The 23,840-nt window shown below is 38.2% G+C and overlaps 8 protein-coding genes across 10 annotated transcripts; 7 read left to right on the forward strand and 1 right to left on the reverse strand.

Annotated features, from left to right (window-relative positions):
• The first annotated feature begins 677 nt into the window (after positions 1 to 677).
• Positions 678 to 1,908, forward strand: LOC111789990 (zinc finger protein 11). Its single transcript, XM_023670737.2, has one exon. It carries the CDS (start codon positions 864 to 866, stop codon positions 1,653 to 1,655), a length of 792 nt encoding a protein of 263 aa, XP_023526505.2. The 5' UTR covers positions 678 to 863; the 3' UTR covers positions 1,656 to 1,908.
• Positions 1,909 to 4,352: 2,444 nt separating this feature from the next.
• LOC147793043 (uncharacterized) lies at positions 4,353 to 4,952 on the forward strand. Its single transcript, XM_087122753.1, has one exon. It carries the CDS (start codon positions 4,353 to 4,355, stop codon positions 4,950 to 4,952), a length of 600 nt encoding a protein of 199 aa, XP_086978879.1.
• Positions 4,953 to 6,300: 1,348 nt separating this feature from the next.
• Positions 6,301 to 8,591, forward strand: LOC111789987 (uncharacterized). The gene is made up of 4 exons (XM_023670734.2): positions 6,301 to 6,839; positions 7,173 to 7,563; positions 7,690 to 8,241; positions 8,332 to 8,591. The coding sequence occupies exons 1-4, from the start codon at positions 6,364 to 6,366 to the stop codon at positions 8,440 to 8,442; spliced, it is 1,530 nt and encodes a 509-aa protein (XP_023526502.2). The 5' UTR covers positions 6,301 to 6,363; the 3' UTR covers positions 8,443 to 8,591.
• A 1,143-nt stretch (positions 8,592 to 9,734) lies between these two features.
• On the forward strand, positions 9,735 to 12,127 carry LOC111789985 (L-type lectin-domain containing receptor kinase S.4). Its single transcript, XM_023670732.2, has 2 exons — positions 9,735 to 11,239; positions 11,330 to 12,127. The coding sequence occupies exons 1-2, from the start codon at positions 9,842 to 9,844 to the stop codon at positions 11,975 to 11,977; spliced, it is 2,046 nt and encodes a 681-aa protein (XP_023526500.2). The 5' UTR covers positions 9,735 to 9,841; the 3' UTR covers positions 11,978 to 12,127.
• A 506-nt stretch (positions 12,128 to 12,633) lies between these two features.
• On the forward strand, positions 12,634 to 15,230 carry LOC111789986 (L-type lectin-domain containing receptor kinase IV.2-like). Its single transcript, XM_087122434.1, has one exon. The coding sequence runs from the start codon at positions 13,064 to 13,066 to the stop codon at positions 15,098 to 15,100; it is 2,037 nt and encodes a 678-aa protein (XP_086978560.1). The 5' UTR covers positions 12,634 to 13,063; the 3' UTR covers positions 15,101 to 15,230.
• Positions 15,231 to 16,664: 1,434 nt separating this feature from the next.
• OHP (one helix protein) lies at positions 16,665 to 17,474 on the forward strand. Its single transcript, XM_023670738.2, has 3 exons — positions 16,665 to 16,916; positions 17,066 to 17,188; positions 17,294 to 17,474. The coding sequence occupies exons 1-3, from the start codon at positions 16,749 to 16,751 to the stop codon at positions 17,360 to 17,362; spliced, it is 360 nt and encodes a 119-aa protein (XP_023526506.2). The 5' UTR covers positions 16,665 to 16,748; the 3' UTR covers positions 17,363 to 17,474.
• Positions 17,450 to 20,849, reverse strand: NDP1 (Tetratricopeptide repeat (TPR)-like superfamily protein). Of its 3 annotated transcripts, none has more exons than XM_023670736.2 (12): positions 20,554 to 20,847; positions 20,330 to 20,456; positions 20,142 to 20,215; positions 19,985 to 20,031; positions 19,748 to 19,838; positions 19,619 to 19,663; positions 19,344 to 19,548; positions 19,187 to 19,248; positions 18,938 to 19,038; positions 18,212 to 18,257; positions 18,059 to 18,112; positions 17,450 to 17,761 (listed from the first exon to the last, which is right to left on the reverse strand). In XM_023670736.2, exons 1-12 carry the CDS (start codon positions 20,774 to 20,776, stop codon positions 17,583 to 17,585), a joined length of 1,254 nt encoding a protein of 417 aa, XP_023526504.2. In that variant the 5' UTR covers positions 20,777 to 20,847; the 3' UTR covers positions 17,450 to 17,582. The 3 variants fall into 3 exon arrangements, 2 of the variants coding, with proteins under 2 accessions (XP_023526504.2, XP_023526503.2); XM_023670735.2 differs by having other exon boundaries at positions 19,748 to 19,895; XR_015420378.1 differs by having other exon boundaries at positions 17,712 to 17,761; positions 18,856 to 19,038; positions 19,748 to 19,895; positions 20,554 to 20,849.
• A 1,363-nt stretch (positions 20,850 to 22,212) lies between these two features.
• LOC111791741 (Pathogenesis-related thaumatin superfamily protein) lies at positions 22,213 to 23,301 on the forward strand. Its single transcript, XM_023673211.2, has 2 exons — positions 22,213 to 22,356; positions 22,438 to 23,301. The coding sequence occupies exons 1-2, from the start codon at positions 22,251 to 22,253 to the stop codon at positions 23,109 to 23,111; spliced, it is 780 nt and encodes a 259-aa protein (XP_023528979.2). The 5' UTR covers positions 22,213 to 22,250; the 3' UTR covers positions 23,112 to 23,301.
• The last annotated feature ends 539 nt before the right edge of the window (positions 23,302 to 23,840 follow it).

Genomic DNA, 23,840 nt, shown 5'->3' on the forward strand with positions numbered 1-23,840 from the left:
TTTTCACAAATTATCATTAAATAATCTATAATTCAAGATCTTATTGAATTAGAAAAAAAAAATGATTAATTTCAAATGACTAACTATTAAGTATTTAAGATAATTGTGAAGGTTATATACCTTAAAAACGATTAATTTTGTGTTAAGTAAACCATTATGTTGTAATTGAGTGATTTAAAACCAAATATTGGAAGCTAATTAATATATGAGTAAATGTGGGAAACATAATGGTTCATATTTTGTCGGTCCAATTAAAGCAACAATTCTCCATACCTTATAGTTTGTATAAGGACCTGTGTTTCTACTCATTTTGAAAATTGCCAAAAACCCAACACAAAAAAAAATTCATTGTTGGAGGATAGAAGTCCTACCTCGATTAATTTAGGGAATGATTATGGATTTATAAGTGAATAATATTAACTTCATTCGCCCAAAGCAAAGCCATGAGAGCATATACTCAAAGTGGACAATATCATACTATTGCGGAAAGTCGTGAGTCGTGTTCGTCTAACACTCCTTATACTCCACTTATTCGGGGTTAGAGTGATATGAGGCAGGCAGGTTGATGCGAACAATTTGGTTTTAAACGAAATGAACCAAGAAAATAAAGAAAAGAAAATAAAAAGAAATTGGTTTCATATAATTAGGCTGCACCAAGAGATGAGGTTGCAGTGTTTTTGTGAGCCATTTTGTAGTTGTTGTGTAGCTATCCCATCTCCTCTCTTTCTCTCTCTATCTGAAAGATTCCCATTTATTTATTTATTTATTTATTTATTTATTTATGATCTTTAATACCAAACCCTTTTTCTTGGATTCCAAATTCTGAACCGGTTTCTGAGTTGTAAACCCACAGATTGTATTGGATGTGGAGGAAGCAACAAGAGGAGAGACAAACACATGATTGTGATGATTCTGTGGATTCTCAATCTTCCAAAACCAAAACCAAAACCAAAACCAAAACCCCCTTTGCATATGAGGACCCCTTGTCATGGGAAGAGCAAGCTTTTGCTGAAGATGCTGCTGGCGGCCTTGGAGGCTGCGTTTGGCCTCCGCGCTCTTATTCTTGCTCCTTTTGTAGAAGAGACTTCCGTTCAGCTCAAGCCTTGGGCGGCCACATGAATGTCCACAGACGAGATAGGGCTAGACTGAAGCAATCCCCAAATACTCCCAATCACAACCCTTTCACTAATTCCTTCCCCTTTCAATCCCCTTCTTCTTCTTCTTCTTCTTCTACTTTTTCCTATCATCTTCCTACCCCTAAACCCTATTTGGTCCATCCACCGCCCCCGAACCGACTAACTTCAAAGGCGGGGAAAGATGAGAATTTGACAAATTCTTGCTCTAGGGTTACAGACAACCATCACGTTGGAATTGGGATTTTGGATGACGGGTTGAATTTCAGTTTCGGACCACCTTGCCCAACATCGGGTTTGTTTGACGATGACGGTGGGCGGGAGGAAGCGGGGGCGGATACCAGTTGCAAGAAGAGGAAAACGGATGATGAAACGTCGTCGATACAATTGTATGTGAAGTCAAATAATTCGGTAGAGAATCATCATCGTCATCGTCGTGATCCTATTGAATCGGAGGTAATTGGAGTTAGCTCTAGCCCCTTCCATGATTTGGATCTTGAACTCAGGCTTGGTGGGGTTTGAGTAAAATCAAAATCCCATTTTCTCAAAGCTTAGTGAGCAAATTCCATGATTGAATTTCTCATCTGGGTTTGTGTTTGTTTGAATTGTTCGTTTGAGCTAGTGAACCTCTTCATTTTTCAGTATGTGTAACAAAGAGTTGGAATGAATCTTTTAGACCATTGTAACAATAAACAAATCAGGAAAGATTCAATACAATCATCTCTAACTTCACTCAAAACATATGAGAATTCAATCCTTCTTATATTATTATTCAGGATCAAAATGCACATCTTGTATGAGAATTCAACTTTTCAGGGTAAATACCGAGATAAATTAATAATTATCTGCATGCCACTTTTCTCCTTTCTATTAGGTTACCACCACAATCTTTGTTTATTGAGGTTAAAATATATGGGCTCAATCGATTTTGAGTTAGAAGCTAGTTCGTGTATTATCTAATGTGGTATTAGAGTCCATAAACTTAAATGTGGAGTTTTCACGCTAAATCCTAAAGATGACTCCGACCATGATTAAGTATCACGAATTCCATCGAAGAAAGCAAATAATTTTCATTCGAGAGGAAATAACGAGCAAGAAAAAAACACCAACTAGCTATCTAACTCGTTCATTGGCGTGGATTTGTTGAAAGCTGAATTAGATAAGGCTCACATTATTGCTAACTTCACATAAGACGAAGGGAGTTGTATTGTAAACCCTAACTAAAGGATTGAAAAAGAAGTGTGCAAACACCTTTGTCTCTCGATGCCTCACAATCTTTCTAACCTACACGAGTTACTCTTCTCATTGTCAACTAATATTGCAATCAAGCAAGAATATGGTATTAGAACTGATGATGTCCTAAAGAGAAAAAAAGAAAATCTTGATCCAAGAATGGTAAACCCAAACAAAAATGAAAAGATCTGAGCCGTAGATGAGATCCCACTAACCTAAACCCTAGATGTGATGAATTTGGATGATTCACAAGCATAAACTCTCAACCGTGTCATGTCTTTTTTAGCATCTAGGGTAAATTAGTATCCATGAATGAATTTCAACAACAAAAATGACTTAGTTTAGAAAATAAATCTCAAATAACACAACCCCAGGTAAAAGCTCACAAGTATGAATATGTCAAAAAAAAAAGAAAAAAAGAAAAAAAAAAGGATGAATCCAAATATTGAGCCGTACGTACTTGATGTTGTAAAGGAATGAACGTAGTTATGATATTGTGAAGGAATAAAAGAAAGGGTAGGAAATGGTGGAGGACAGAAGGGGGGGAAATTGATGGGTATTAATAACAGCATGTTGGTTTGTCAAAAGGAGAGAAGGGTGATGGAACAATGCATTAAAAAGGGGACAGCAGAAATTGAGAACTGAAAAGGGTTTAGATTTCTCAAAACCCACATCGAAACAAAACAACAAATTTGCATTGCTATGACCATTATAGGGAAGGGATTGAAGGGATGCGTTAATGGCTCCCTGGAGGGCCCTTGACTTGACGATGGGGGTCTCTTTTGTTTCTGTGCACAGCCAAGCAGAGACAGCGGCAAATATTTGCTAAAGAGGGAATAGAGAAGGATGGAGGAGAGAATGTGAATGGTTTTAGGGTTTGTAAGGTATTATTAATGGATATGAAAAGAGAGAAAGAGAGAGAGGGTGGAATTAGGGTTTATGAAGGAGCAGTGGAGCACATGGGCCTTTCATGTCGTTTCTTACTCCTTTTGTGTTATAATATATCATGGGAATACGACATAACATCATTCCAACTTTGCTGTCTCATTTCTGTCCTCAATGGCTATGTAATTTATTCCAAACTATATTTTACTATACATGGAATCATCATTCATCATACCTGCTATATTCGTAATCATTTCAATCGTCTATAATCGTCTATACTATGTACATATCGATCCTGTACTCAAAAGTTTAGAACTCAACCTAAAATATTGTTATGAATTGTCGCGAAGATTTGGTTCATGAATCTATTTGATTCATTTGGTTTATCTCATATATTAGTACATCATTCATGTTTGAGAATTAGGGCGGTTTTGATTTATGTAGGAGAATTAGTATTACTAGCCTTTATAAAAGTTTGTCTAATATTATTTTAAAATGTGAAATCATTATTATTTTGTATTTGCAATTGGGAAATACTTTGTAAGACACTCTTGTAAACACTTTAATTACAGTGATTCACTACTACTTATAGATGTAGGGAAATTTATGTGTGTTGGTGTATGAGTACAGTCGATCTTCTATTTATATATATAAAAAATATATTTTTGATATATGACATAGATAATAGTTTTATTTTGTCAGTACATTTTAGTACTTTATTTTGGACTTGACCACGTTACGCTTCATCTAAAGGACATTTTTTAAATACTTATAATGATAAGGGTATATATGAAATTTCCTTTTAAATTGAACCAAAATTCGACCGTCAAAACTTATGGGTCATGGGCTAGAGTTTCAACTCTGAAAGGCCCATAAAAGAATTTACGGCCCAATAGTTTGCTTAAAGGCCTCAAAAAATGGACAGCTGCTTTGTAATTGGATCAAGCTCTTACGTCTAATGGTAATTATTGGGCCTTTAAGCTAATTTACGGCCCAATAGTTAGCTTAAAGGCCCAATAACTACCCTTAGACACAAGGGCCCAATAATAATAATAATTAATTACCCATAGGAAGGCAATTATTTCATTTTTGGAAGACACAATGAAGATTCAGAGTCAGAATTCACTAAATTCTCGTGAATTCTTCAAAATCTCACTTGTTTTATGCTCCATAGCCTTCATTTCCCTCCTCTTTTCCTTCAACCAGAAACCACCCAACTGTACCAACTGCCACCGCCGGAAAATAATCGCCGTCGAGTCATCGCAATCGCAACCACCGACGAACGTATCCCACCTTCTATTTGGCATAGCGGGGTCCACCAAGACATGGAAAAAGCGTCAAAGCTACTGCGAGCTCTGGTGGATGCCTAACGTCACCCGTGGGTTCGTCTGGGTGGACGAGAAGCCCAACGCCACGTGGCCTTCCACGTCTCCTCCGTATAGAGTTTCAGCGGACACGTCGGAATTCAGCTACACCTGCTGGTATGGGTCCAGGTCGGCAGTAAGGCTGGCCAGGATCGTGAAGGAGAGCTTCGAATTGGGAGTGGAGAACGTGCGGTGGTTTGTGATGGGCGACGACGACACCGTTTTCTTTGTGGAGAATTTGGTGACTGTTTTGGAAAAATATGATCATAATCAGATGTATTACATCGGCTCTAACTCCGAGAGCGTCGAGCAAAACGTCATCCATTTTAGTATGTAGTTTATTACCAAATAATCTAAGTTTGAATATATATATATATATATTGTATTGGCAGGCCCCACGTAGACAATGTTGCCAAGTGGTGAATGGTACGAGTATGGATAATGTGGTGAATGTATGGATGAGAGGCTGCAATCCCTTTGAGACGGTGACCCCTCCCCAATGGTAGGGGCTACGACCCAGTCCAACTATAATGCTACAACTATATTATATAATCAATTAATGGATTTTGAATGTCATCTTATTATCACCCACCACTTATCTAATAAATCATTACCTATGGTCCATAAGATTTTCCACTTGTATTTATTTTGTTCCTAATAATGTGAATCCTAATGATATTAAATATAGTTCTAAGGTCGAATAAAAGATATAGTGGACATAAGAGTCAAGTACACTGCTAGCCGATACTATCTTTTTTAGACTTTCTTTTAAGATTTTAAAACGCGTCTTCTAGGTTGAGATTTTCCGCTTGTATTTATAAGGAATGATTCGTTTCCCTCTCTAACCAATATGAGATCACACAATTCACCTCTTTGTGGGCCAGGATCCTCGTTGACACACCGCTTGATGTATGACTATGATATCATTTGTAACAGTCCAAGCCCACCACTAGCAGATATTGTCAATTTCGGCTCGTTACATATCATCGTCAGTCTCATGGTTTTAAAACACGTCTACCAAGGAGAGTTTCCACCCTTTGTGAGATCTTACAAATGGTATTAGAGTTAAACATAGTGTGGTGTGCCATCGAGAAGGTTGAGCCCCCAATAGGAGTGGATTGTGAGATTGGACTATTATAAATGGTATTACAGCCAGAAACTGAACAGTATTCCAGCGAAAATGCTAGACTCGTAGGGGGTGGATTATGAGATCTCACGTCAGATGGAGAGGGGAACGAAGCATTCCTTTTAAAAAGTGTGAAAACCTCTTCCTAACAGGAGCGTTTTAAAATCGTGAGATGACAATGATACCTAATGGACGAAAATTGACAATAATATTCATTAGTAGTGGATTTAGACCGTTAAGATTCTTAATTTAGTACCTGAAACATTCTATTTAGGATCTCTCAAAAATTTTATTTTTAAAAACAAAATAAAATAATCATAGAAGTCAAGTAGAACATGGAAAAGAATTGTTATTATGGAAACTTGGAACAAAATTACAAATTTTAATTTTTGGTAAAACAAATTTGGAGGATATATTACCATATTAAAAAGTCATTTACCATCTAAACAAAGACGAAGCAATTTATTTTTTCTGGCAACGCATTCATTTTTTAAAATACATTATAGGAAAAAAAAAAAAAAAAATCAAAGCTTTTTCTATATGAACGTGCCAGGAACATGAACAGAACGCGCAGTCACGTTACAATTTCATACCCATTATCCCCAAAATTCTGTCCCTTTTAATGAATTTCTTGTCTTTTGGTTCTGAATTCAAAGGAATGAACAGAATGTCCACTCAGAATTCATTAAAAGCTTTCAAATTTATGGTGTTCCGGCCAGCTGATGTCTTCGCTCTTTTCGTTAGAACCTTTCTTGTCATCTCCATCGTAGCCTCTTTTTCTCTCTTCTTTTACCTTACCTTATACGACAAAATCCCCCGTTGTCACGGCTGTTACGGTGCACTCCGAATCTCAAACCACCGGGAAGTGAAGGCTTTCGGTGCCGGAGAACAGCCGACGAACATTTCCCATCTTGTGTTCGGCATTGGTGGCTCTGTCAAGACGTGGGACGAGCGACGCCATTACTGCGAGCTGTGGTGGAACAAGAATGTCACTCGTGGGTTTGTTTGGCTTGAAGAGAAGCCTGAATTTCCCTGGCCACAATCCTCTCCGCCCTACCGTATCTCCGACGACACCTCCCAATTCAACTACACTTGCTGGTACCATCTAAATTAATATTCAATTAATCACTATTTCTAACTTGATTGGATTTGATTGGATGAGGATAGAGATAGAAACATTTGACCTTACAACACAATTTAAAATAAAAAATAAGTTCAAATTTAAACAAATTGGAGTTATTTAATTATTTATTTATTTATATTCTTACCATTTTCAATTGTTTGACCATTCTCACGTCAAAAATGAGAAAGTTTTTAAATATAAGCTCTTATGATTTTGTTTTTTATTTTACAAAAATAGTAATAATACAGAGATGTGTTATTTGATATGGGGCTCTCCATCAACTATTCTTAACATCTGATACTTAACAGGTACGGGTTTCGATCGGCGATTCGGGTGGCTAGGATAATCAAGGAGACTTACGAACTGGGGTTGAAGAACGTGAGGTGGTTCGTGATGGGGGACGATGATACAGTCTTCTTCACCGAGAATTTGGTGGACTTGTTGGGCAAATACGATCATAATCAAATGTATTATGTCGGCAGTAATTCTGAGAGCGTAGAACAAGATGAAGTTCATTCTTACGCCATGGCCTACGGCGGCGCCGGATTCGCCATTAGCTACCCTCTCGCGGCGGTGCTCGTTAAAATTCTAGACGGCTGCATCAACCGTTATGCTGACATGTACGGCTCCGATCAGAAAATCCAGGGCTGCATCAGCCAGATCGGCGTTCCGTTGACCAAAGAACTTGGATTCCACCAGGTTCGTTATTTTTCAAAAAAAGACAAAAAAAATTATGGGAAGTAGGCCCATTTTTGTAAATTAAATTAATTACGCCCATAAATATGTTGATTTATATTATTTTAATAAATGGGTTTGAATTAACAGGTGGATATTCGAGGGAACATATATGGTATATTAGCTGCACATCCAGTCGCGCCGTTGGTCTCGCTCCACCACCTGGATTACCTAGAGGCCATATTTCCAGCCATGACCCCACCCGACTCGATCAAGAAGCTCCACACTGCTTACAAAACGGACCCAGGTCGAGCCCTTCAGCACAGCTTCTGCTACGACACGGCTCGTAACTGGTCCGTTTCGGTGTCGTGGGGTTACAGTGTTCAGTTATATCCATGGCTGGCCACAGCCAAGGAACTGGACACGCCCTTTCTCACGTTCCAGACGTGGAAGACAGAAGCCAATGAATCCTTCACTTTCGATACCCGACCCGTAAGTTCCAACCCGTGTGAAAGACCCATTCTTTATTTCTTGGATACGGCGGAGAGATTTGGCGGCCGCAGATGGCGGACGTTGACCAGCTACCGGAAATACGTGGAGAATAATACTAATGAGTGTAAGCAGCCGGATTACGCCTCTGCACTGTCGGTTGAGTATTTCAACGTGTCGGCGCCGGAATTCGACCGCCGTCTGTGGAGGCAGGTAAACAAATTTGGTAGGCGTGTTGGAATATTATATTATGTAATTAATAATTGATTAATATTCATAAATTTTTAAATTTGTGTTCCTCAGGCACCACGAAGACAATGCTGTGATGTCGTCCGTGATAACAACACAATAAATGGATTGATGCAAGTTCGTATTAGAGACTGCAATCAATTTGAAAGTGTGACGCCGCCATAACAAAACCACACACCTCTAAGAGGTAATTAAGCATATCATCAAATTATTTTAATCCAACCCTTTTGGATAAATATATTGCAATTCAAAAAATTTAATAATAAATGTTTTATGTAGAATCTTCATTTTGTATATAATATATTTTTATTCAATATTTTTTAATTTAGAAATATATTCTATTAGATAAAAAAAATAAAAAATTAAAAGGGGGAAATCTAATAAATTATAAGCTTTTAATTTTGTTATTAGGGCTCTGATTTTATAATTAATTATTAACGGTAGATATAATAAATTAGAACAATAGGGTAATTAAAATCTCCCAACGGCCAACACGACATGTTTAATAAAAGGGGTAGATGGAGAAAGAATTCATTTAATAACAAAAAGAAAAAGGCAAAAATAAGAATGATGGCATTTTAAAAGCATATAAAAATAATTATAAATTAATGTGCCACTGCCCACTATTATTGATTGCCTTGATTTAAATTCAATTAAATTAAACAACAAATCCCAAACTTGAATTTAAATACAACATAAGAATTAAACGAAGAATAATGTTTTTTTTTTGTTTTTTTTTTTATATAAATATCCTTAAAAGTTTAAACATTAAAAATTATTTTTTATTTTCCATCCTCATAAGTGTTTGAAATTGAATTATAATAATTAAAATTAGAATTAAGCATTGAATTCAAGAAATGGGTTGAATCAGGTTTGAAAATACGAAGGCAAAATGTAAAAAAAGGTTGACAATGAAAGCTTGCCTGCTATAGTCAATGCCCCTCCCTATAGGGAGAGGTCCATTACCAAAATTTCTTTTTATATACAAATTTTATGATATAGACATTACTTTCGGACACATGGTGGCTTAGTGCCTAAAATTCACTTAACATGTTACCTAAAAATCGGTACTTTTTAGTCTATTTTTAAAATAATAATACGTGTCTTATTCAATCAAATTATATGGTAAGATCTCATATCCTTAGATAGAAGAACAAAATATTTATCGCGTAAACATCTCTCCAATGAACACGTTTCAAAAATTGTAAGGCTAATTACAATATTGTAACGAACTGACGATACCTATCGGCCGTAGATTTGAGCTGTTGGAGATGATAAAACAGCTTTGGAGCGGCCAACTTGGCAAATAGCCTCCATATTGTGATCTTCATTCCTCATGTGAACTGTGAATTGACGTGAACCTTTCCTTTTGCTGCTTCCTCACTTTTCCACTTCACAATTGTCATTATCACACCTCTCTCTTCTTTCTCTCTCATCTCTCTCTTTTCTCTGTTCTTCAATTCAACGAAATCCGCTCACTATGCCGCTTCTCATCCTCCCATCCCACCAGATTTCTTAAACATTCACAACATAACCTTCTAGATCTCAATCCTTCCATTTCCCCATGGCCCAACTCTGTTTTCTCTGTTTCTTCTTCTTCTTCTTCTTCTTCCTCTTCTTCGCCGGCCCCGCCGCATCTCAGCAGCTCTACTTCGCCGGATTCCACGACTCCGCCGCTGTCGCTGCCAACTTAACCCTCACTGACATCGCCAAGATCGAGCAGAACGGAATCTTAAGGCTCACGAACGACACCAGTCGATTACAGGGCCATGCCTTTTACAGTTCCCCTGTTCGCTTCAAAAACTCCTCCGACGGCAAGGCTTTTTCGTTCTCCACCGCTTTTTCCATCGCCGTCGTCCCCGAGTACCCGACCCTCGGTGGCCATGGCCTCGCCTTCACCATTGCGCAGTCGAAGAACCTCCGTGGACTTCCCAGTCAGTATTTGGGCCTTCTCAATGCGACCGACGTTGGGAACTTCTCGAACCATCTCTTCGCCGTGGAGTTTGACACCGTTCAAGATTTCGAGTTCGGCGACATCAACGACAACCACGTCGGAATTAATCTCAACAATATGGTCTCTAATGCCTCCACCACCGCTTCCTATTTCGTTGATGATGGACCCACCAAGCAAAACCTGACCCTAAAAAGTGGGAGGCCGATTCAAGCTTGGATCGATTACAATTCCGCTGTAAATTCCCTGACGGTGGCGCTTTCTCCGTTCTCCACTAAACCCAAGAAGCCGATTCTGTCGTTTAATGTAGATCTCTCTCCGATTCTTCACGAGTTTATGTATGTTGGGTTCTCCGCCTCGACTGGGCTTCTTGCAAGCTCTCACTATGTGTTGGGATGGAGTTTCAGTATGAATGGACCAGCCCAATCTCTGGATCTTTCTTCTTTGCCTTCTGTTCCTGGTCCGAAGAAGAAGCACACTGCCTTTACAATTGGGGTTTCTGTTGGGGCCGTTTTGATTGTAGCAATTGCAATTGGCGTTGCTGTTTTTATCGTATGGAAGATAAAAAACGCGGACATAATCGAGGCCTGGGAGCTTGAAATCGGCCCTCATCGGTACTCTTACAAGGAGCTCAAGCAGGCGACTAAACGATTTAGGGACAAAGAGCTTCTAGGGCGCGGTGGGTTTGGGAAAGTTTACAAAGGGACTTTGCGGAAATCGAAAACCGTAGTGGCTGTGAAGCGAATCTCTCATGAATCGAAACAGGGCCTGAGGGAATTTGTGTCGGAAATCGCTAGCATTGGCCGGCTTCGACACCGGAACTTGGTTCAGTTGCTGGGATGGTGTCGCCGCCGTGGGGATCTGCTTCTGGTTTATGAATTTATGGCTAATGGGAGCTTGGATAGCTACATTTTCGATGAGCCGGAAGCGGTTCTGAGTTGGGAACAGAGATTCAGAATCATCAAGGGCGTCGCCTCTGGTTTGCTGTACTTACACGAAGGCTACGAGCAGGTTATTGAATCACTAATGAACTCGTATGAACTTTTTGAAGAGCTAATAAGTGGCTGAACTAAACCGTTTATTCGTGTCGTTTTAACATAGGTGGTGATTCATAGAGATGTGAAGGCCAGTAATGTCCTGCTCGACAGCGAGATGAATGGAAAGCTGGGCGATTTCGGCCTGGCTCGGCTATACGAACACGGGGCGAACCCGAGCACGACTCGGGTGGTGGGAACTCTGGGATATCTGGCGCCGGAGCTACACAGAACAGGGAAAGCCACGACTAGCTCAGATGTGTACGCCTTCGGCGCACTTCTGCTGGAAGTGGCCTGCGGACGTCGACCGATCGACCCAAAATCTCGGTCGGAGGAGCTGGTGCTGGTGGATTGGGTGTGGGAGAATTACAGGGAAGGGAGATTAATGGAAGCAATGGATCCAAAACTGAAAGGGGATTACAATGCGGTGGAGGCAGTGATGATATTGAAATTGGGGTTATTCTGTTCGAACGATTCGGCGGCGGGGCGGCCGAGTATGAGACAGGTGGTGCGGTATCTGGAGGGGGAGAATGGAGTGCCGGAGGAGATATCGGCACCGAAAGTGGTGGAAGGAGGGAAGAACGGGGAAGGGTTCGATGATTTTGTGAATTCGTTTGCTTCAACATGCTCGTATTCGCGTACCGGAAATGATAATAATAATAGTTTTGCTTCATTTTCCACTTCTCCTCTTTCGCTTCTCAATGGCAGAGACTGAGAGTTGTAAGATATGATTCCATCCTCATAACTCAAATATCTTTCAAGGTTAATGAGTTTTCACTTTTTACACATAATTTTAATGATTCATCTTAATTTAAGATGTATGAGAAAGAAGACTCTTAGTGAACCAAGTTTGACTTTTCGTTTCTTCCTCCTCCTCTTTTCTCCTCTTCAATCTTCTACTTCGCTCCCCATCTCATATTTCCCTCTCTCTCTCTCTCTCTCTCTCTCTCTCTCTCTCTCTCTCTCTCTCTCTCTCTCTCTCTCTCTCTCTCTCTAAGACGCCCAAAAGTGGAGTCTTTGAATTTTCCAGAAATCCTCCCTTTTCATGATTATTCCACTAATTTTTCTCCATCTTTCCGTTCCAAAAGAAAAGTAGTTCTAATTTCGGTATTTTGTATCCATATTTATGCACGAAATTATTATGTATGCATTTATGTATCTTTCTTCTTGGAATTTTAACTTTTTAATTTTTTTTAAAATTATATCTATCTAGCAAATAAGAATAAAAAAACACTTAGTTTCTTTGAAAAACCTTTTATTAATGGAGATATAGTTACTTGTTTATAGTAATAAATTCGTGATCTTACCCTTCATTAACCAATAGGAGACTACTCTTCCAAATAATTTAATATATCTTCCAAATAATTTAATATTTATCTTTTATAGGACCATTTTTAAATTCCTATTCTTAAACCCCCAAATTGAACAAATTGACAATATTTACTCCTTTTTCATTATCAAGGTGACCTTCCAACAAATTTTATATTCGATACACAGACTTGTACAACTAAAACGATAAGATTCAATTGGATTTAAAGGTTTTTAAAATGTGGATTTCTCTTTCTTCGTCTAATTTTTCTATTACTTTAGCTGATCAGGAATTCTTCAACGGTGAGCCTTATACTTGATATGAAGACTCCACAGATTCAGAATCCGTGGAACTTACCAGCTCAAAAATTCAAAATAACCTAAGAAGATGTTTGAAAGAAATTGCTTACCTCCGAATGAGCATCTTTTTTATGGAGTCTGCTACTTCCTCATCGCTGTAGCCTGTATTTTTGATCGACCGTTGTGAAGAAAGATGAAAAAAACCATGTTTTTCAAGCTCTCAATTGTGGTGTGCCTGATTGTGGCCTTAGTAGTCTCAGCTGCTTCTGAAGGTCCTAATTTCATCTTCAATGGCTTCCAATCTGCAAATCTATCACTCGATGGTATGGCTGTTGTTACCCCAAATGGCCTCCTGCAACTGACCAACGAGACCAGGCAAAGAATTGGCCATGGGTTTTATACTAATCCTGTAAATTTTGTCAATTCCTCTTATGGCGTTTCATCCTTCTCAACCACTTTCGTCTTTGCCATTATATCTGAATACCCAAATCTAAGCGGCCATGGAATTGCCTTTGTGGTGGCTCCGACGAGAACTTTTCCCGGAGCTCAGCCAAGTCAGCATCTTGGCCTTTTCAATGACGGCAACAACGGTAACACAAGCAACCATATTTTTGCCGTAGAGCTCGACACAATTCAGAATTTAGAGTTGAAAGATATCGATGCCAATCACGTTGGCATAGACATAAATGGGTTGACCTCTGAGAGAGCTGCAACTGCTGGATTTTATCCCGAGAACAATGGGACTTTAAGAAATTTGACTCTTATAAGTGGCAAACCAATGCAGGTTTGGGTCGAATATGATGGTATCCACAAAGAAATCAACGTCACTTTGGCGCCAATCAACATACCCAAACCCCAAATTCCACTCTTGTCTTACTCTCGTGACCTTTCATCTGTCATAAACAACAGCTCCATGTTCGTTGGGTTTTCATCCTCCACTGGCTCGGTTTCAACTTCTCATTATGTTTTAGGATGGAGTTTCAGATTAAACGGGCAGGCTCGAAGACTTGACATTTCCCACCTGCCAAAGCTACCTCGGAAAAAACAAACATCCAAGTTTTTAACAATTGGGTTGCCTTTAATTTCTGGAGGGATTATTTTGTTGGTGATTTTAGGCATTGTTCATGTTGTCAGAAGGAAGAGGAAGTTCGCCGAGTTGCTCGAGGACTGGGAGCTTGATTATGGGCCTCACAGGTTCAAATACAAAGACTTATACGTGGCTACAAATGGATTTAAAGAGAAAGAGGTTCTGGGTTCTGGCGGATTTGGACGAGTCTACAAAGGGGTATTACCAAAATCAAAACTTGAAATCGCTGTCAAGAGGATTTCTCATGAATCAAGGCAGGGAATGAAAGAATTTGTGGCTGAGATTGTTAGTCTTGGGAGGCTTCGCCACAGAAACCTTGTACAGCTTTTAGGCTACTGCAGACGAAAAGGAGAGCTGCTTTTAGTATATGATTACATGCAGAATGGAAGTTTAGATAAGTACCTGTTTGGCGAGACAAATCCTAGTCTGAATTGGAGCCAGAGGTTTCGAATCATCAAAGGGGTGGCCTCGGGGCTGCTTTACCTTCATGAAGAATGGGAGCAAGTTGTGATTCACAGAGATGTCAAAGCCAGTAATGTCTTGCTAGACAGTGAGTTAAACGGAAGATTGGGAGATTTTGGGTTGGCGAGACTGTATGACCATGGAACAGACCCTCAAACAACACACATAGTGGGAACGCTCGGTTATTTGGCTCCAGAACACACCAGATCCGGCAGGCCGACGACCCACATGGATGTGTATGCTTTTGGGGCATTTCTGCTGGAGGTTGCAACAGGAAAGAGGCCAATAGAGATTCGGGGAATGACAGAAGATGTAATACTGCTGGATTGGGTGTTTTTATGTTGGGCGAGAGGAGCCATTGTCGACGCCAAGGATCCAAAATTGGGATCAGATTATGTAGCAGAGGAAATGGAAATGGTTCTGAAACTTGGCTTGTTGTGTTCTCAATCCAACCCAATGGCGAGGCCAAGCATGCGCCAAATTGTACAGTACTTGGAAGGCGATACTCCCATGCCAGAGATGGCTTCAATAGATACTTCAAGCGGTGGATTTGAAGGTTTTGATGATCTTGCCATGTCCTACTCTTCCTTGGATAAGGCTCTCGCATATTCTACTTCTTCCTTTGTGAGGGGTTTCGCCCATTCTTCCGATGCTCAGTCTCTTCTGTCTGGTGGCCGTTGAATATAACCCATTCATCAACAACAGTTGGTCAACAGATTGCGATTGTAACTGAAATCAACAATGTATTTTGTAACCAGTTTGTGAGTACAATGCTACTTATAAAAATAAAGCTTCTTGAAACTCATGGTTACGAATTGAGACCTCAAAAATCAAATATAAATCATACTAATTCAAGTTTCTTATGGCTCAATCTTTATAAGAACTAGTAAGACACATTTATCACAAATGTAAGCATAACATCATGGCACGTCATAAGACTCATAACAATTACAAATAATACCAACATCCTTTATTTGTAGGGTACCATTGTAGAACAGGTTCTAATTTTATTTTGGAATTACATTATATTTTTAATATTATACTATAAAAACTATTTTTTCTAAAAAACAAAAAAAAACTTCTACTTAAAGAACCATATGGGTTTTTTGGGCCTAAGATAACAATAATTTTTAATTTTTTTTAAGCACACCTTTTGGTGTGGAGTTGGGAAAAAACTTGGAGAAGACCACCAAAAATTGACCCTAACCAGATAGTTAGATGTGAATTATAAAATTTGCATACACCCTAACCATCAATAAATACAAATTTGAATTTTGAATTTTGAATTTTCTAAATTTCGTGGGAGTCGTGAACATTCAAATGGTAAGAATCTTGACCTTCTGATTTATATTTAAAAAAAAAAAAAAGCAGTTAAATGATCAAAATAATTCTAAATAATGAAATTGGTTTTGTTTAAACATTGAAAAGTTTATTTTAACTCGAACTTTTACACCTTCAACCCCACACACCCAATTTTTTTATTCTTTGTTTATGATTTTTCTTCTTCGCCCCAAATTTACCTCCCGAATGTATTTAAATCGATCATATAAACAACACATAAATGACAAACTTTTTGAACATGAATTTAACAATAAAAGCTTTTCTAACAAATTTCAAACTTTCAAAGTTAAAATGAACTTTTCAAAATTCGAAGTATAATTGAGACCAATTCCATCGTAACCAATCAAATATTTCATGAGGTCATAGAAAATTCAAATGTAGTTTTTTTTTTTTTTTTTTTTTGTAATCAAAAAAGAAAAAAAGAAAAAAAGCATATATACTTTTTTTTTAGTAAAAAATTACAGGTGAAAGATCGATAGACTATGCTATGTTTGGAATGGCAATAATAGCAACACACTTTATAAACTCTTCATACTCCCTTAAAAAATGAATGTTATATTAAATTTAGTAATTTATTATTGAACACAAAATTCCATTATATATATATATAGTAGATTCATTAGTCTTAAAAATGGTTGAAAATATCACAGATTAAACTCATAATTTAACCAAAAATGAATTTGAGGTTGGAAATTCTTTTACAAGAACTTTATTTCGTATGGATGTTTATTTTCATAAAAAATTAAAAGGAACGGACAATTTCTATCCCGTTTCTATACGTCGACAGTAATCAGTGAAGTGAAAATACTTTTAACAAATCTGAAAATCATCAAGATATGGTGGGACCAAGACTCCAGCCTAGCATTTAATTTAAGGTGGAAAAAAGAGTTCCGGAAAAGAAAAGAAATTGAAGAGGAAAGTTGTGATAACATTACCGAAGCCGTGGTTGTGGTTGTGGTTGTCGTTGTGTTTGGGGCATTACCAAGTAATGGCGTCCTCCGCTACGATTTTATCGTCTTCTCTTCTTCCGGCCAGAGCTCCGATCTGTGACCGTCAAGACGGCCGACTCTGTCTCTTCCAAGTTGGGTCTGTCCGTGCCAATAACAGAAGGGCTCGTGCCCCTTTTAGGGTTCAGGCCGCAAAGCCTCCGGCTGGAGTAAGCTGACTATCCTCTTCAAACCACTGGACTTTTCCCAATTCTGTTTCACCTGTTGAAAATATCGTTTACATCTGAAAAGCTTAGAGAAATTTAGAATAATAAATTCATGTGAGCTTGCGAGTTACCTTTTCATTTCTGTTTTGAAGGTTGAATTGCCAAAAGTACAGCCGAAATTTGAAGCCCCGTTTCTTGGATTCACTAAAACTGCTGAAATCTGGAATTCCAGAGCCAGCATGATAGGCCTCATTGGGATATTCGTAGTAGAGCTGGTGAGCTCTTCTCTCTTTTTTCTTTTCAAAGAAAAGTTTCTTTCTTTTACCTTCTATATCCAAGTTTAGGGGTTTTATTTATTGATTTATTTTCTGTTTTTCCAGATATTGAACAAGGGTATACTTCAGGTGATTGGAGTTGATATTGGGAAAGGACTGGATCTTCCTCTTTGATTTCCAGAAAGCTTATTATCATCTTGAGATCCTTTGTGTTTTTTTTTTTAAATCAAAATTGTAACTGTAATATAGACCTCTCAACTGTATCAGAGAATTCTACATTCTTCAAGTTCTTGTACTTCATAAGTAATTACACAACATTGTCAGCCTAGAGAATGTGCTCACCTCTTGTCTTCTATAATGATGCATAACAACCAGAACTCGAAAATATTGCAAACTAAATAAGCCTACAGAGTCGAGTATCGATAATAGGCACCTTGGAAGGCGGCTGAGCTATGTCTAGTACCTCTTCCAGTGATATCCTACGATTCTTCCAAGCAAGTTCCGACCATTTCCTCATCATCTGTCCTTCAGCCTTTCTATTCTTTTGGACGTCAAGTATCTCCGCGTACGCACCTACAGAGGCAATCAGTGATATCAAAGAATAATCATGCTCAGACCACCACGTTTATGAAGCTTAACACGTCTTTCTTACTATAATATGTGACTTTATGAATGATTTCAATTATAATCAATGGTGGGATAACGATCAGTTTATCTCGGTTTCATTTAAGAGTACAGCAGAAAGCTATCAATTGTCTAAGTAGTACAACTCTCCTAATGAACGTTTCTTCCTGATGCAGTGATTTGTTTGTTTTTTTTAAAGCATCGAGCTAAATGCTTAGAATCACTTAGATTATACTTGATCAGTACCTCCGGCGATATTTGCAATGTCACATTTGTCCACCTTTAATTGTTCTCCCGTGCCTTCAAGAGGATAAACCATTCAATTGAAATTAATATAAATAAATAAAATAAAATAAAATAAAATAAAAAAGCTTGAGATGTTGAGTTGGTTGGCAATACCTTTTGGTGAAACTTTCATCAAGTCCATTGCTCTCCTATAGAGTCCCTGTAAATGAATTTTTAGAGAAATCTGCAGAAAGGAAACTAACAAGAAATACTTTTATAAACTATGAGGATTTAACATTTTGATTTCCCAACATTCAGACAAGAAGCCTAAATGTTAACTGGAATTGAATTGTACAGACAACTTGATAACGACCGGAATTAGTCGTATAACTTTTCTATCTTGGCAAAAGATTCAATCACGGGCCAGTATACAAGAACCAACACCAGGATGTTTGTATGAGAAATCAACACCTTCCTCAATGCACTAAAGAATGTAATTTTTGCTTATATTTTAAGGGAGTTTAAAACATAAGTAAGCAGTGGAAAAGAGCATGACAGTTCTCACAAATTATTTATGAGTAGATTTACACGATACAAATGATTCAGACGTGAGCTACATCCTCTCAAATCGATATCACTTTTCTAATCAGGAATCTCCCAACACAATTCCCCTTTTCTTTTGATATCACTCTTCAAAGGGCGTCTCAAAAATGGACTTAAGTCTTTACGCTCAATGTCCCCAATTTATAGTCATCTGTAAAATGTCACTTTTATTACTGAAAAAAACTTCCCAAAGTTAAGTAGACTGAATTACCAACCTCCGTAACTGATGCAACAAGTTTCATTAACAACATAGAATCTACATATGCCAAACATAAGAGGGCAGGAGCAAAATCCAACCTCCTGAATCAAAAGTGAACTTGAATGCTCCTTCTTTGCTTTGTATCGAAACATGAGTGCTATGCAGGTTAAGACAACACCAACCTTGGGATGGTGAGATCCTGTACCATGTAATTTTCCAAAAATTAGACGCCCACCCACTTGGAAAATAGCCAAACAATTCCACATGAGAACAAACAGAAAGTTCAGTTGTGTACATGTCGTAAAGATTCAAGTATATTGGGAATTCTAAACTAGCAACTACCATACCAAAATATGCTTCTGCTTTGGTCAATGCGTTTGTCAGTATATCCTCGGCTTCAGAAAAATTCCTAAACAAAACAGGGTATAGTTATGATTCATAACTACTGCAATAAAGAATCTTATGGACAAATAGCCCAACATAGCACAATGATCAAAAAGCTACCCCAAGTGCCCCTCAAGCTGCCCTAAAGCACAAGTCGCAGCCACTAACACTTCCATTGGAGACATATTACCACCAGCTAAAGCACATTGCTCACTCAAATCTTGGACTTCGGATCCCACTTCAATTACTCTTTGATACACCTCTTTTGCTGATGAAAAATTCTGTGAGGCAACTAAGAATTCTCCATATGCAAATGCAGCACTACCTACATATCAAATGGTCAATAGGATGTAATCAAAAAATTTTCCCACACAGATCGTTCAAGTGAACCTCACCAGCACATCTTTCAATAGTTTGAAACCCTTCAAATAACGATTCAGCTGCAGATAGATAACCAACATTTAACTTGAGTAAAACATCACAAAAGAACAAAGTGCGTAGAGAAAGTACTAAAAGCCAAACACCTGCATCAAGGTTATTTTTTACAAGCTCAACCAGCCCCTTTACAGCTTTAACACGAGCTCTCAGAACGCCAGAATTTTCATCATCAGCAACCTTGCTATTTTCAAATAGTTTTAAGCATTTATCTGCGATATCTGATGAGGAATCATCCTATATATGAAGAATCATCCCCAGATAACTTTGATCCATGTTACACGATTAGAGATGAGCAATAATGACAAGTTTACAAGGATATTTACCAGGTTTAGTTCGAGATGAAGTCCAGCAAGTGCTTCAAGAGCAGCAACTACAAGAAAAACAAGAAAAACCTAGAGTCAAAACACGAGCTCCCAATAATCAATTTGAACCGAGCTACCTACGCTAAAAGAATGAACTAAAAACCCTTGGAAACTTTACCTCTAATATCTAGAGAGCAATGTGCTAAATCCTCGACTCGTTGAAGCTTATCTATAGCGTCGTGAATATCACCTCTGAAATAACAAAATAGGACAATTGTTAAGCCATAAGCAATTCCATTAAACTACAATGTAGCTCTTAAAGAAATGAATCAAAAAACGACAGGACAAATGAAACAGAAGGAAAACCTTTCAGCAAACAAGGTAGACATGGCAAGTAATACCGCTCCCCTAGAGTTATCGGCATCTTGGCCTTCACTCGACTGAGCAGAGAAGCACTGCTCCAGAACCAGACGACCTTGTGCGTACGATTCGTCTAATTATCACATTAAAAAGATTACAGACCAAAAACTTCATACCGATTTTTGACATAAAAACAAAACTTCATAAGGAAATCAAATAAGAATATGGACCTGATTTCTGAGACCTAGCGTGAGACAGAGCATAATTAATCATCTGACAAGTGACCGGGCTCGCATTCGGGCGGTCTATTCCAACGTGAAGTGATCTCAACGGTGAAGCTAACCATGAGAACGATGGAGAGGAGAGAAGATCGACGCGGGAACTGGAGCCCAATCCCGCAGTTCGAACGACGGCCGCGGTGGTTTTTGACAGCTGAACGGCGACGCGAATCATAGCTATCAGAGAAATGGCCAGAGAGAGAGAGAGAGAGAGAGAGAGCGATTGAAATCAAAGCCAAGAGAATCCTTAGAAAAAAGAAAAAACTAATTATAAAAATTACTTTTTATTGGCCAATATTAATTTAGTAAGAAATTGCAATATTATTTGTAAAACTTACTTGGATTAAACCAAACTGGATGAATATTTTTTATAATTTAGCTTTTTTTTTCTTTTTTTCTTTTTTTTACAAATATAAATTTAATTCATCAATTATAGCCTAAGTTTAAATTTATAATTTGAAATAAAAGAATTAATATACAAATATAAGCTCAACTTTTAACGTTAGAACATTAATAACATAAAAAATACAATACAAAACTCTAAACTGGTTAGATGAATACAACTCTCTACAATGATATGATTTGTCCATTTTGAACATAACCTCTCATAGTTTGCTTTGCGCTTCCCAATAGCTCTCACCAATGGAAGAGTATTCTTTGTTTATAAACCCATGATCATTCCCTAAATTAGCCGATGTGGGACTTTCATCATCCAACACCTCCCCTCGAACAAAGTATGTCTCCCCTTAATCGAAGCTCGATTTTTTTTTTTTTTTTTGGAGTCATCATTTTTTGACTATGCCTTCGAGAAGGCTCGACTTCTTTTCTTTTGGAGTCATTTGTTCGACATTTGAGGATTTACCGATCTATTGGCACGACTAAGTTTAGGGTATGACTCTGATACCATGTTAGATGAACACAACTCTCCACAGATATGATATTGTCTACTTTGAGTATAAGCTCTCGTGCATTTGCTTTGGGCTTCTCCAAAAGGCCTCACCAATGGAGAGAGTATTCTTTGTTTATAAACCCATGATCGGACAATATCATACCATTGTGGAGAGTTGTGTTCATCTAAAGTGCTATCCCACAATAGTATGATAGCATATCTTCCACTAAATTAATCAACGTAAATATCCTCTCACTTCCTAGATCACCCAGGATAAGGCTGCTAATAACTCAAAAGGAGCAAGCAACAATATTTAAAAATTGGGACAAAATGAAAAGCATGAAATTCAAAACTTGAACACTCATCAAACAACTTTTCTCTATTTGAACAAGCCAAGCAATCGTTTCCATCAAATTTTGAACACTTTTTTATAAACAATAAGAGAATCTGCTTGTGAGGGATTTCTTGAATCCCTCCTCCTTTAGCGAAAGAGCTTATTTCAAGGAGGAAATCTAGCAGAGTGGAGCATCGTTATTCAAAAGTTGGAAAGTGTATTATGGTGATCTATCAAAGCAAACGAGATAAAGAGAAACAGAATGCCCTCACTTTGAAGGAATGGATAAATCCCTTTATAGTGAAAGTGAAAGTGAAAGTGAAAGTGCAAGTGGTTAGTATCAACTAAGGGAAAAACTTGAGCAATGCAGCCTTTAAGTAATGCCTCTCTTTCCAAATCTCTGTCATACGGATCATTATCAGCTAAATGTTTGGAAGTATCATCACCATTTGGCTGCCTGTTCATAAGTTTGAAACCATGCATTCCTCCCTGTTTCTCATCTTCTGTTTGGCAATCTCCATCTCACTTACAAGTAACTGAGCGTAATTCAAACACTTCTTCTTTCAATACCCTTCTTATTCACTTCATACGCTAAGTTTTTCTCTTCTTGCAGGTGGAGAACAACTCATCTTAGCAAACAACTGCAATGAAAGTGTCTGGCCTGGAATACTCGGCAATTCAGGCCACCAGACGCCAATGGGCGGCGGTTTCCATCTCGGCAGAGGCAAGCACGTAGTGGTCGAAGTGCCGAAGAAGTGGTCAGGCAGGATTTGGGGCAGGCAAGGCTGTTCTTTTAGCCATGAAGGAAAAGGCTCGTGCGAGTCTGGAGATTGTTCAGGCAGATTACATTGTAGAGGCACTGCTGGGGTTCCTCCAGCCACTATTGTTGAAGTAACTCTGGGATCATCTATTTCACCAATGCATTACTATGATGTTAGCTTGGTAGATGGCTTCAACTTGCCTCTTTCAATGAAGCCAATTGGGGGTGGAATTGGCTGTGGCATTGCGTCCTGTGATATCGATGTGAACATTTTCTGTCCATCAGCCTTGGAAGTGAAGAAGAATGGAAAAGTGGTGGGCTGCAAGAGCGCCTGTTTAGCCATGCAATCAGCCAAGTACTGCTGCACAGGGAAGTATGCTAACCCCAAAACCTGCAGACCCACACTATTTGCTCATTTATTCAAAGCCATGTGCCCCAAGGCTTACACCTATGCTTTTGACGACCCGTCCAGCCTTCGAAAATGTAAGGTTTCGCGTTACGCCATCACATTCTGCCCTTCCATGTGAGGACGATTCCAGGTTACTGCAGAAAAGAAGTCTACCATGACAGTACAAAAATAATGCCTTCCTGAAGAATTAGAAGCTCTTGTACGTTTTCTATCTTATTTTTGTTAGTTACTCAAGAAATAGACTCCAATAAGCATCTGTTGAAGATTTTGCATTCTATGTCAATATAAATATCCTGTTACGCATATTAGTTCAGCAAAGATTGGCAGGAGTAATAGCTTTCAACTAACCTATAAAACAGCAACAAGAGATTTTCAGCAAAGAAATTTGCATTCATTTGGATATCTTGTACAAAAAAGGGCTCAGAAGGGACAAGATCTTCATGATTCTTTAGAGTGACACTTTCTGGATGAAACTCATGGTCAAAACAAAACAAAGACAGAATGACAACACTTTATTATGATTCCAAAGCCAACAAATTAGCATTAGAGTTCAAGCAAAGGAAGGAATTTCTCCTGATTACCAACACAAGTGCCTTCTTGTTCATGGCATCCATTGAGCATTAATAAATTTCAATACAGATATCAGACTACATTTTAGAATGGTGTTAAAGAGTCCAACTAGTTAAGGAAACCAAACCTGAGATTGACATATACACAAAAGAAACAAAGGCATTTACCATTGGCCACATCAGATAACTCAACATTTGCAGCTCATCCAGCATATGGGAAATCTTCTTAGTATAAGAAAGTTTTATATTACCTTATTTTTTTATAAGTATTTAAGTAT

Source organism: Cucurbita pepo, chromosome 3 (genome assembly GCF_057944985.1).
Source record: "Cucurbita pepo subsp. pepo isolate OVF chromosome 3, ASM5794498v1, whole genome shotgun sequence".
In the NCBI taxonomy this organism is placed as follows: domain Eukaryota; kingdom Viridiplantae; phylum Streptophyta; class Magnoliopsida; order Cucurbitales; family Cucurbitaceae; genus Cucurbita; species Cucurbita pepo.

Coding starts and splice junctions, on each gene's coding strand:
- LOC111789990 (XM_023670737.2), top strand. CDS start 864: ATGTGGAGGAAGCAACAAGAGGAGAGACAAACACATGATTGTGATGAT.
- LOC147793043 (XM_087122753.1), top strand. CDS start 4,353: ATGAAGATTCAGAGTCAGAATTCACTAAATTCTCGTGAATTCTTCAAA.
- LOC111789987 (XM_023670734.2), top strand. CDS start 6,364: ATGAATTTCTTGTCTTTTGGTTCTGAATTCAAAGGAATGAACAGAATG. Junction 6,840..7,172: donor CAATTCAACTACACTTGCTG/GTACCATCTAAA, acceptor GATACTTAACAG/GTACGGGTTTCGATCGGCGA. Junction 8,242..8,331: donor ACCGCCGTCTGTGGAGGCAG/GTAAACAAATTT, acceptor TGTGTTCCTCAG/GCACCACGAAGACAATGCTG.
- LOC111789985 (XM_023670732.2), top strand. CDS start 9,842: ATGGCCCAACTCTGTTTTCTCTGTTTCTTCTTCTTCTTCTTCTTCTTC. Junction 11,240..11,329: donor TACACGAAGGCTACGAGCAG/GTTATTGAATCA, acceptor GTTTTAACATAG/GTGGTGATTCATAGAGATGT.
- LOC111789986 (XM_087122434.1), top strand. CDS start 13,064: ATGAAAAAAACCATGTTTTTCAAGCTCTCAATTGTGGTGTGCCTGATT.
- OHP (XM_023670738.2), top strand. CDS start 16,749: ATGGCGTCCTCCGCTACGATTTTATCGTCTTCTCTTCTTCCGGCCAGA. Junction 16,917..17,065: donor CCGCAAAGCCTCCGGCTGGA/GTAAGCTGACTA, acceptor TCTGTTTTGAAG/GTTGAATTGCCAAAAGTACA. Junction 17,189..17,293: donor GGATATTCGTAGTAGAGCTG/GTGAGCTCTTCT, acceptor CTGTTTTTCCAG/ATATTGAACAAGGGTATACT.
- NDP1 (XM_023670735.2), bottom strand. CDS start 20,776: ATGATTCGCGTCGCCGTTCAGCTGTCAAAAACCACCGCGGCCGTCGTT. Junction 20,032..20,141: donor TTGCTCTCTAGATATTAGAG/GTAAAGTTTCCA, acceptor TTTTTCTTGTAG/TTGCTGCTCTTGAAGCACTT. Junction 19,549..19,618: donor AACTATTGAAAGATGTGCTG/GTGAGGTTCACT, acceptor TTTGATATGTAG/GTAGTGCTGCATTTGCATAT.
- LOC111791741 (XM_023673211.2), top strand. CDS start 22,251: ATGTTTGGAAGTATCATCACCATTTGGCTGCCTGTTCATAAGTTTGAA. Junction 22,357..22,437: donor AATCTCCATCTCACTTACAA/GTAACTGAGCGT, acceptor CTCTTCTTGCAG/GTGGAGAACAACTCATCTTA.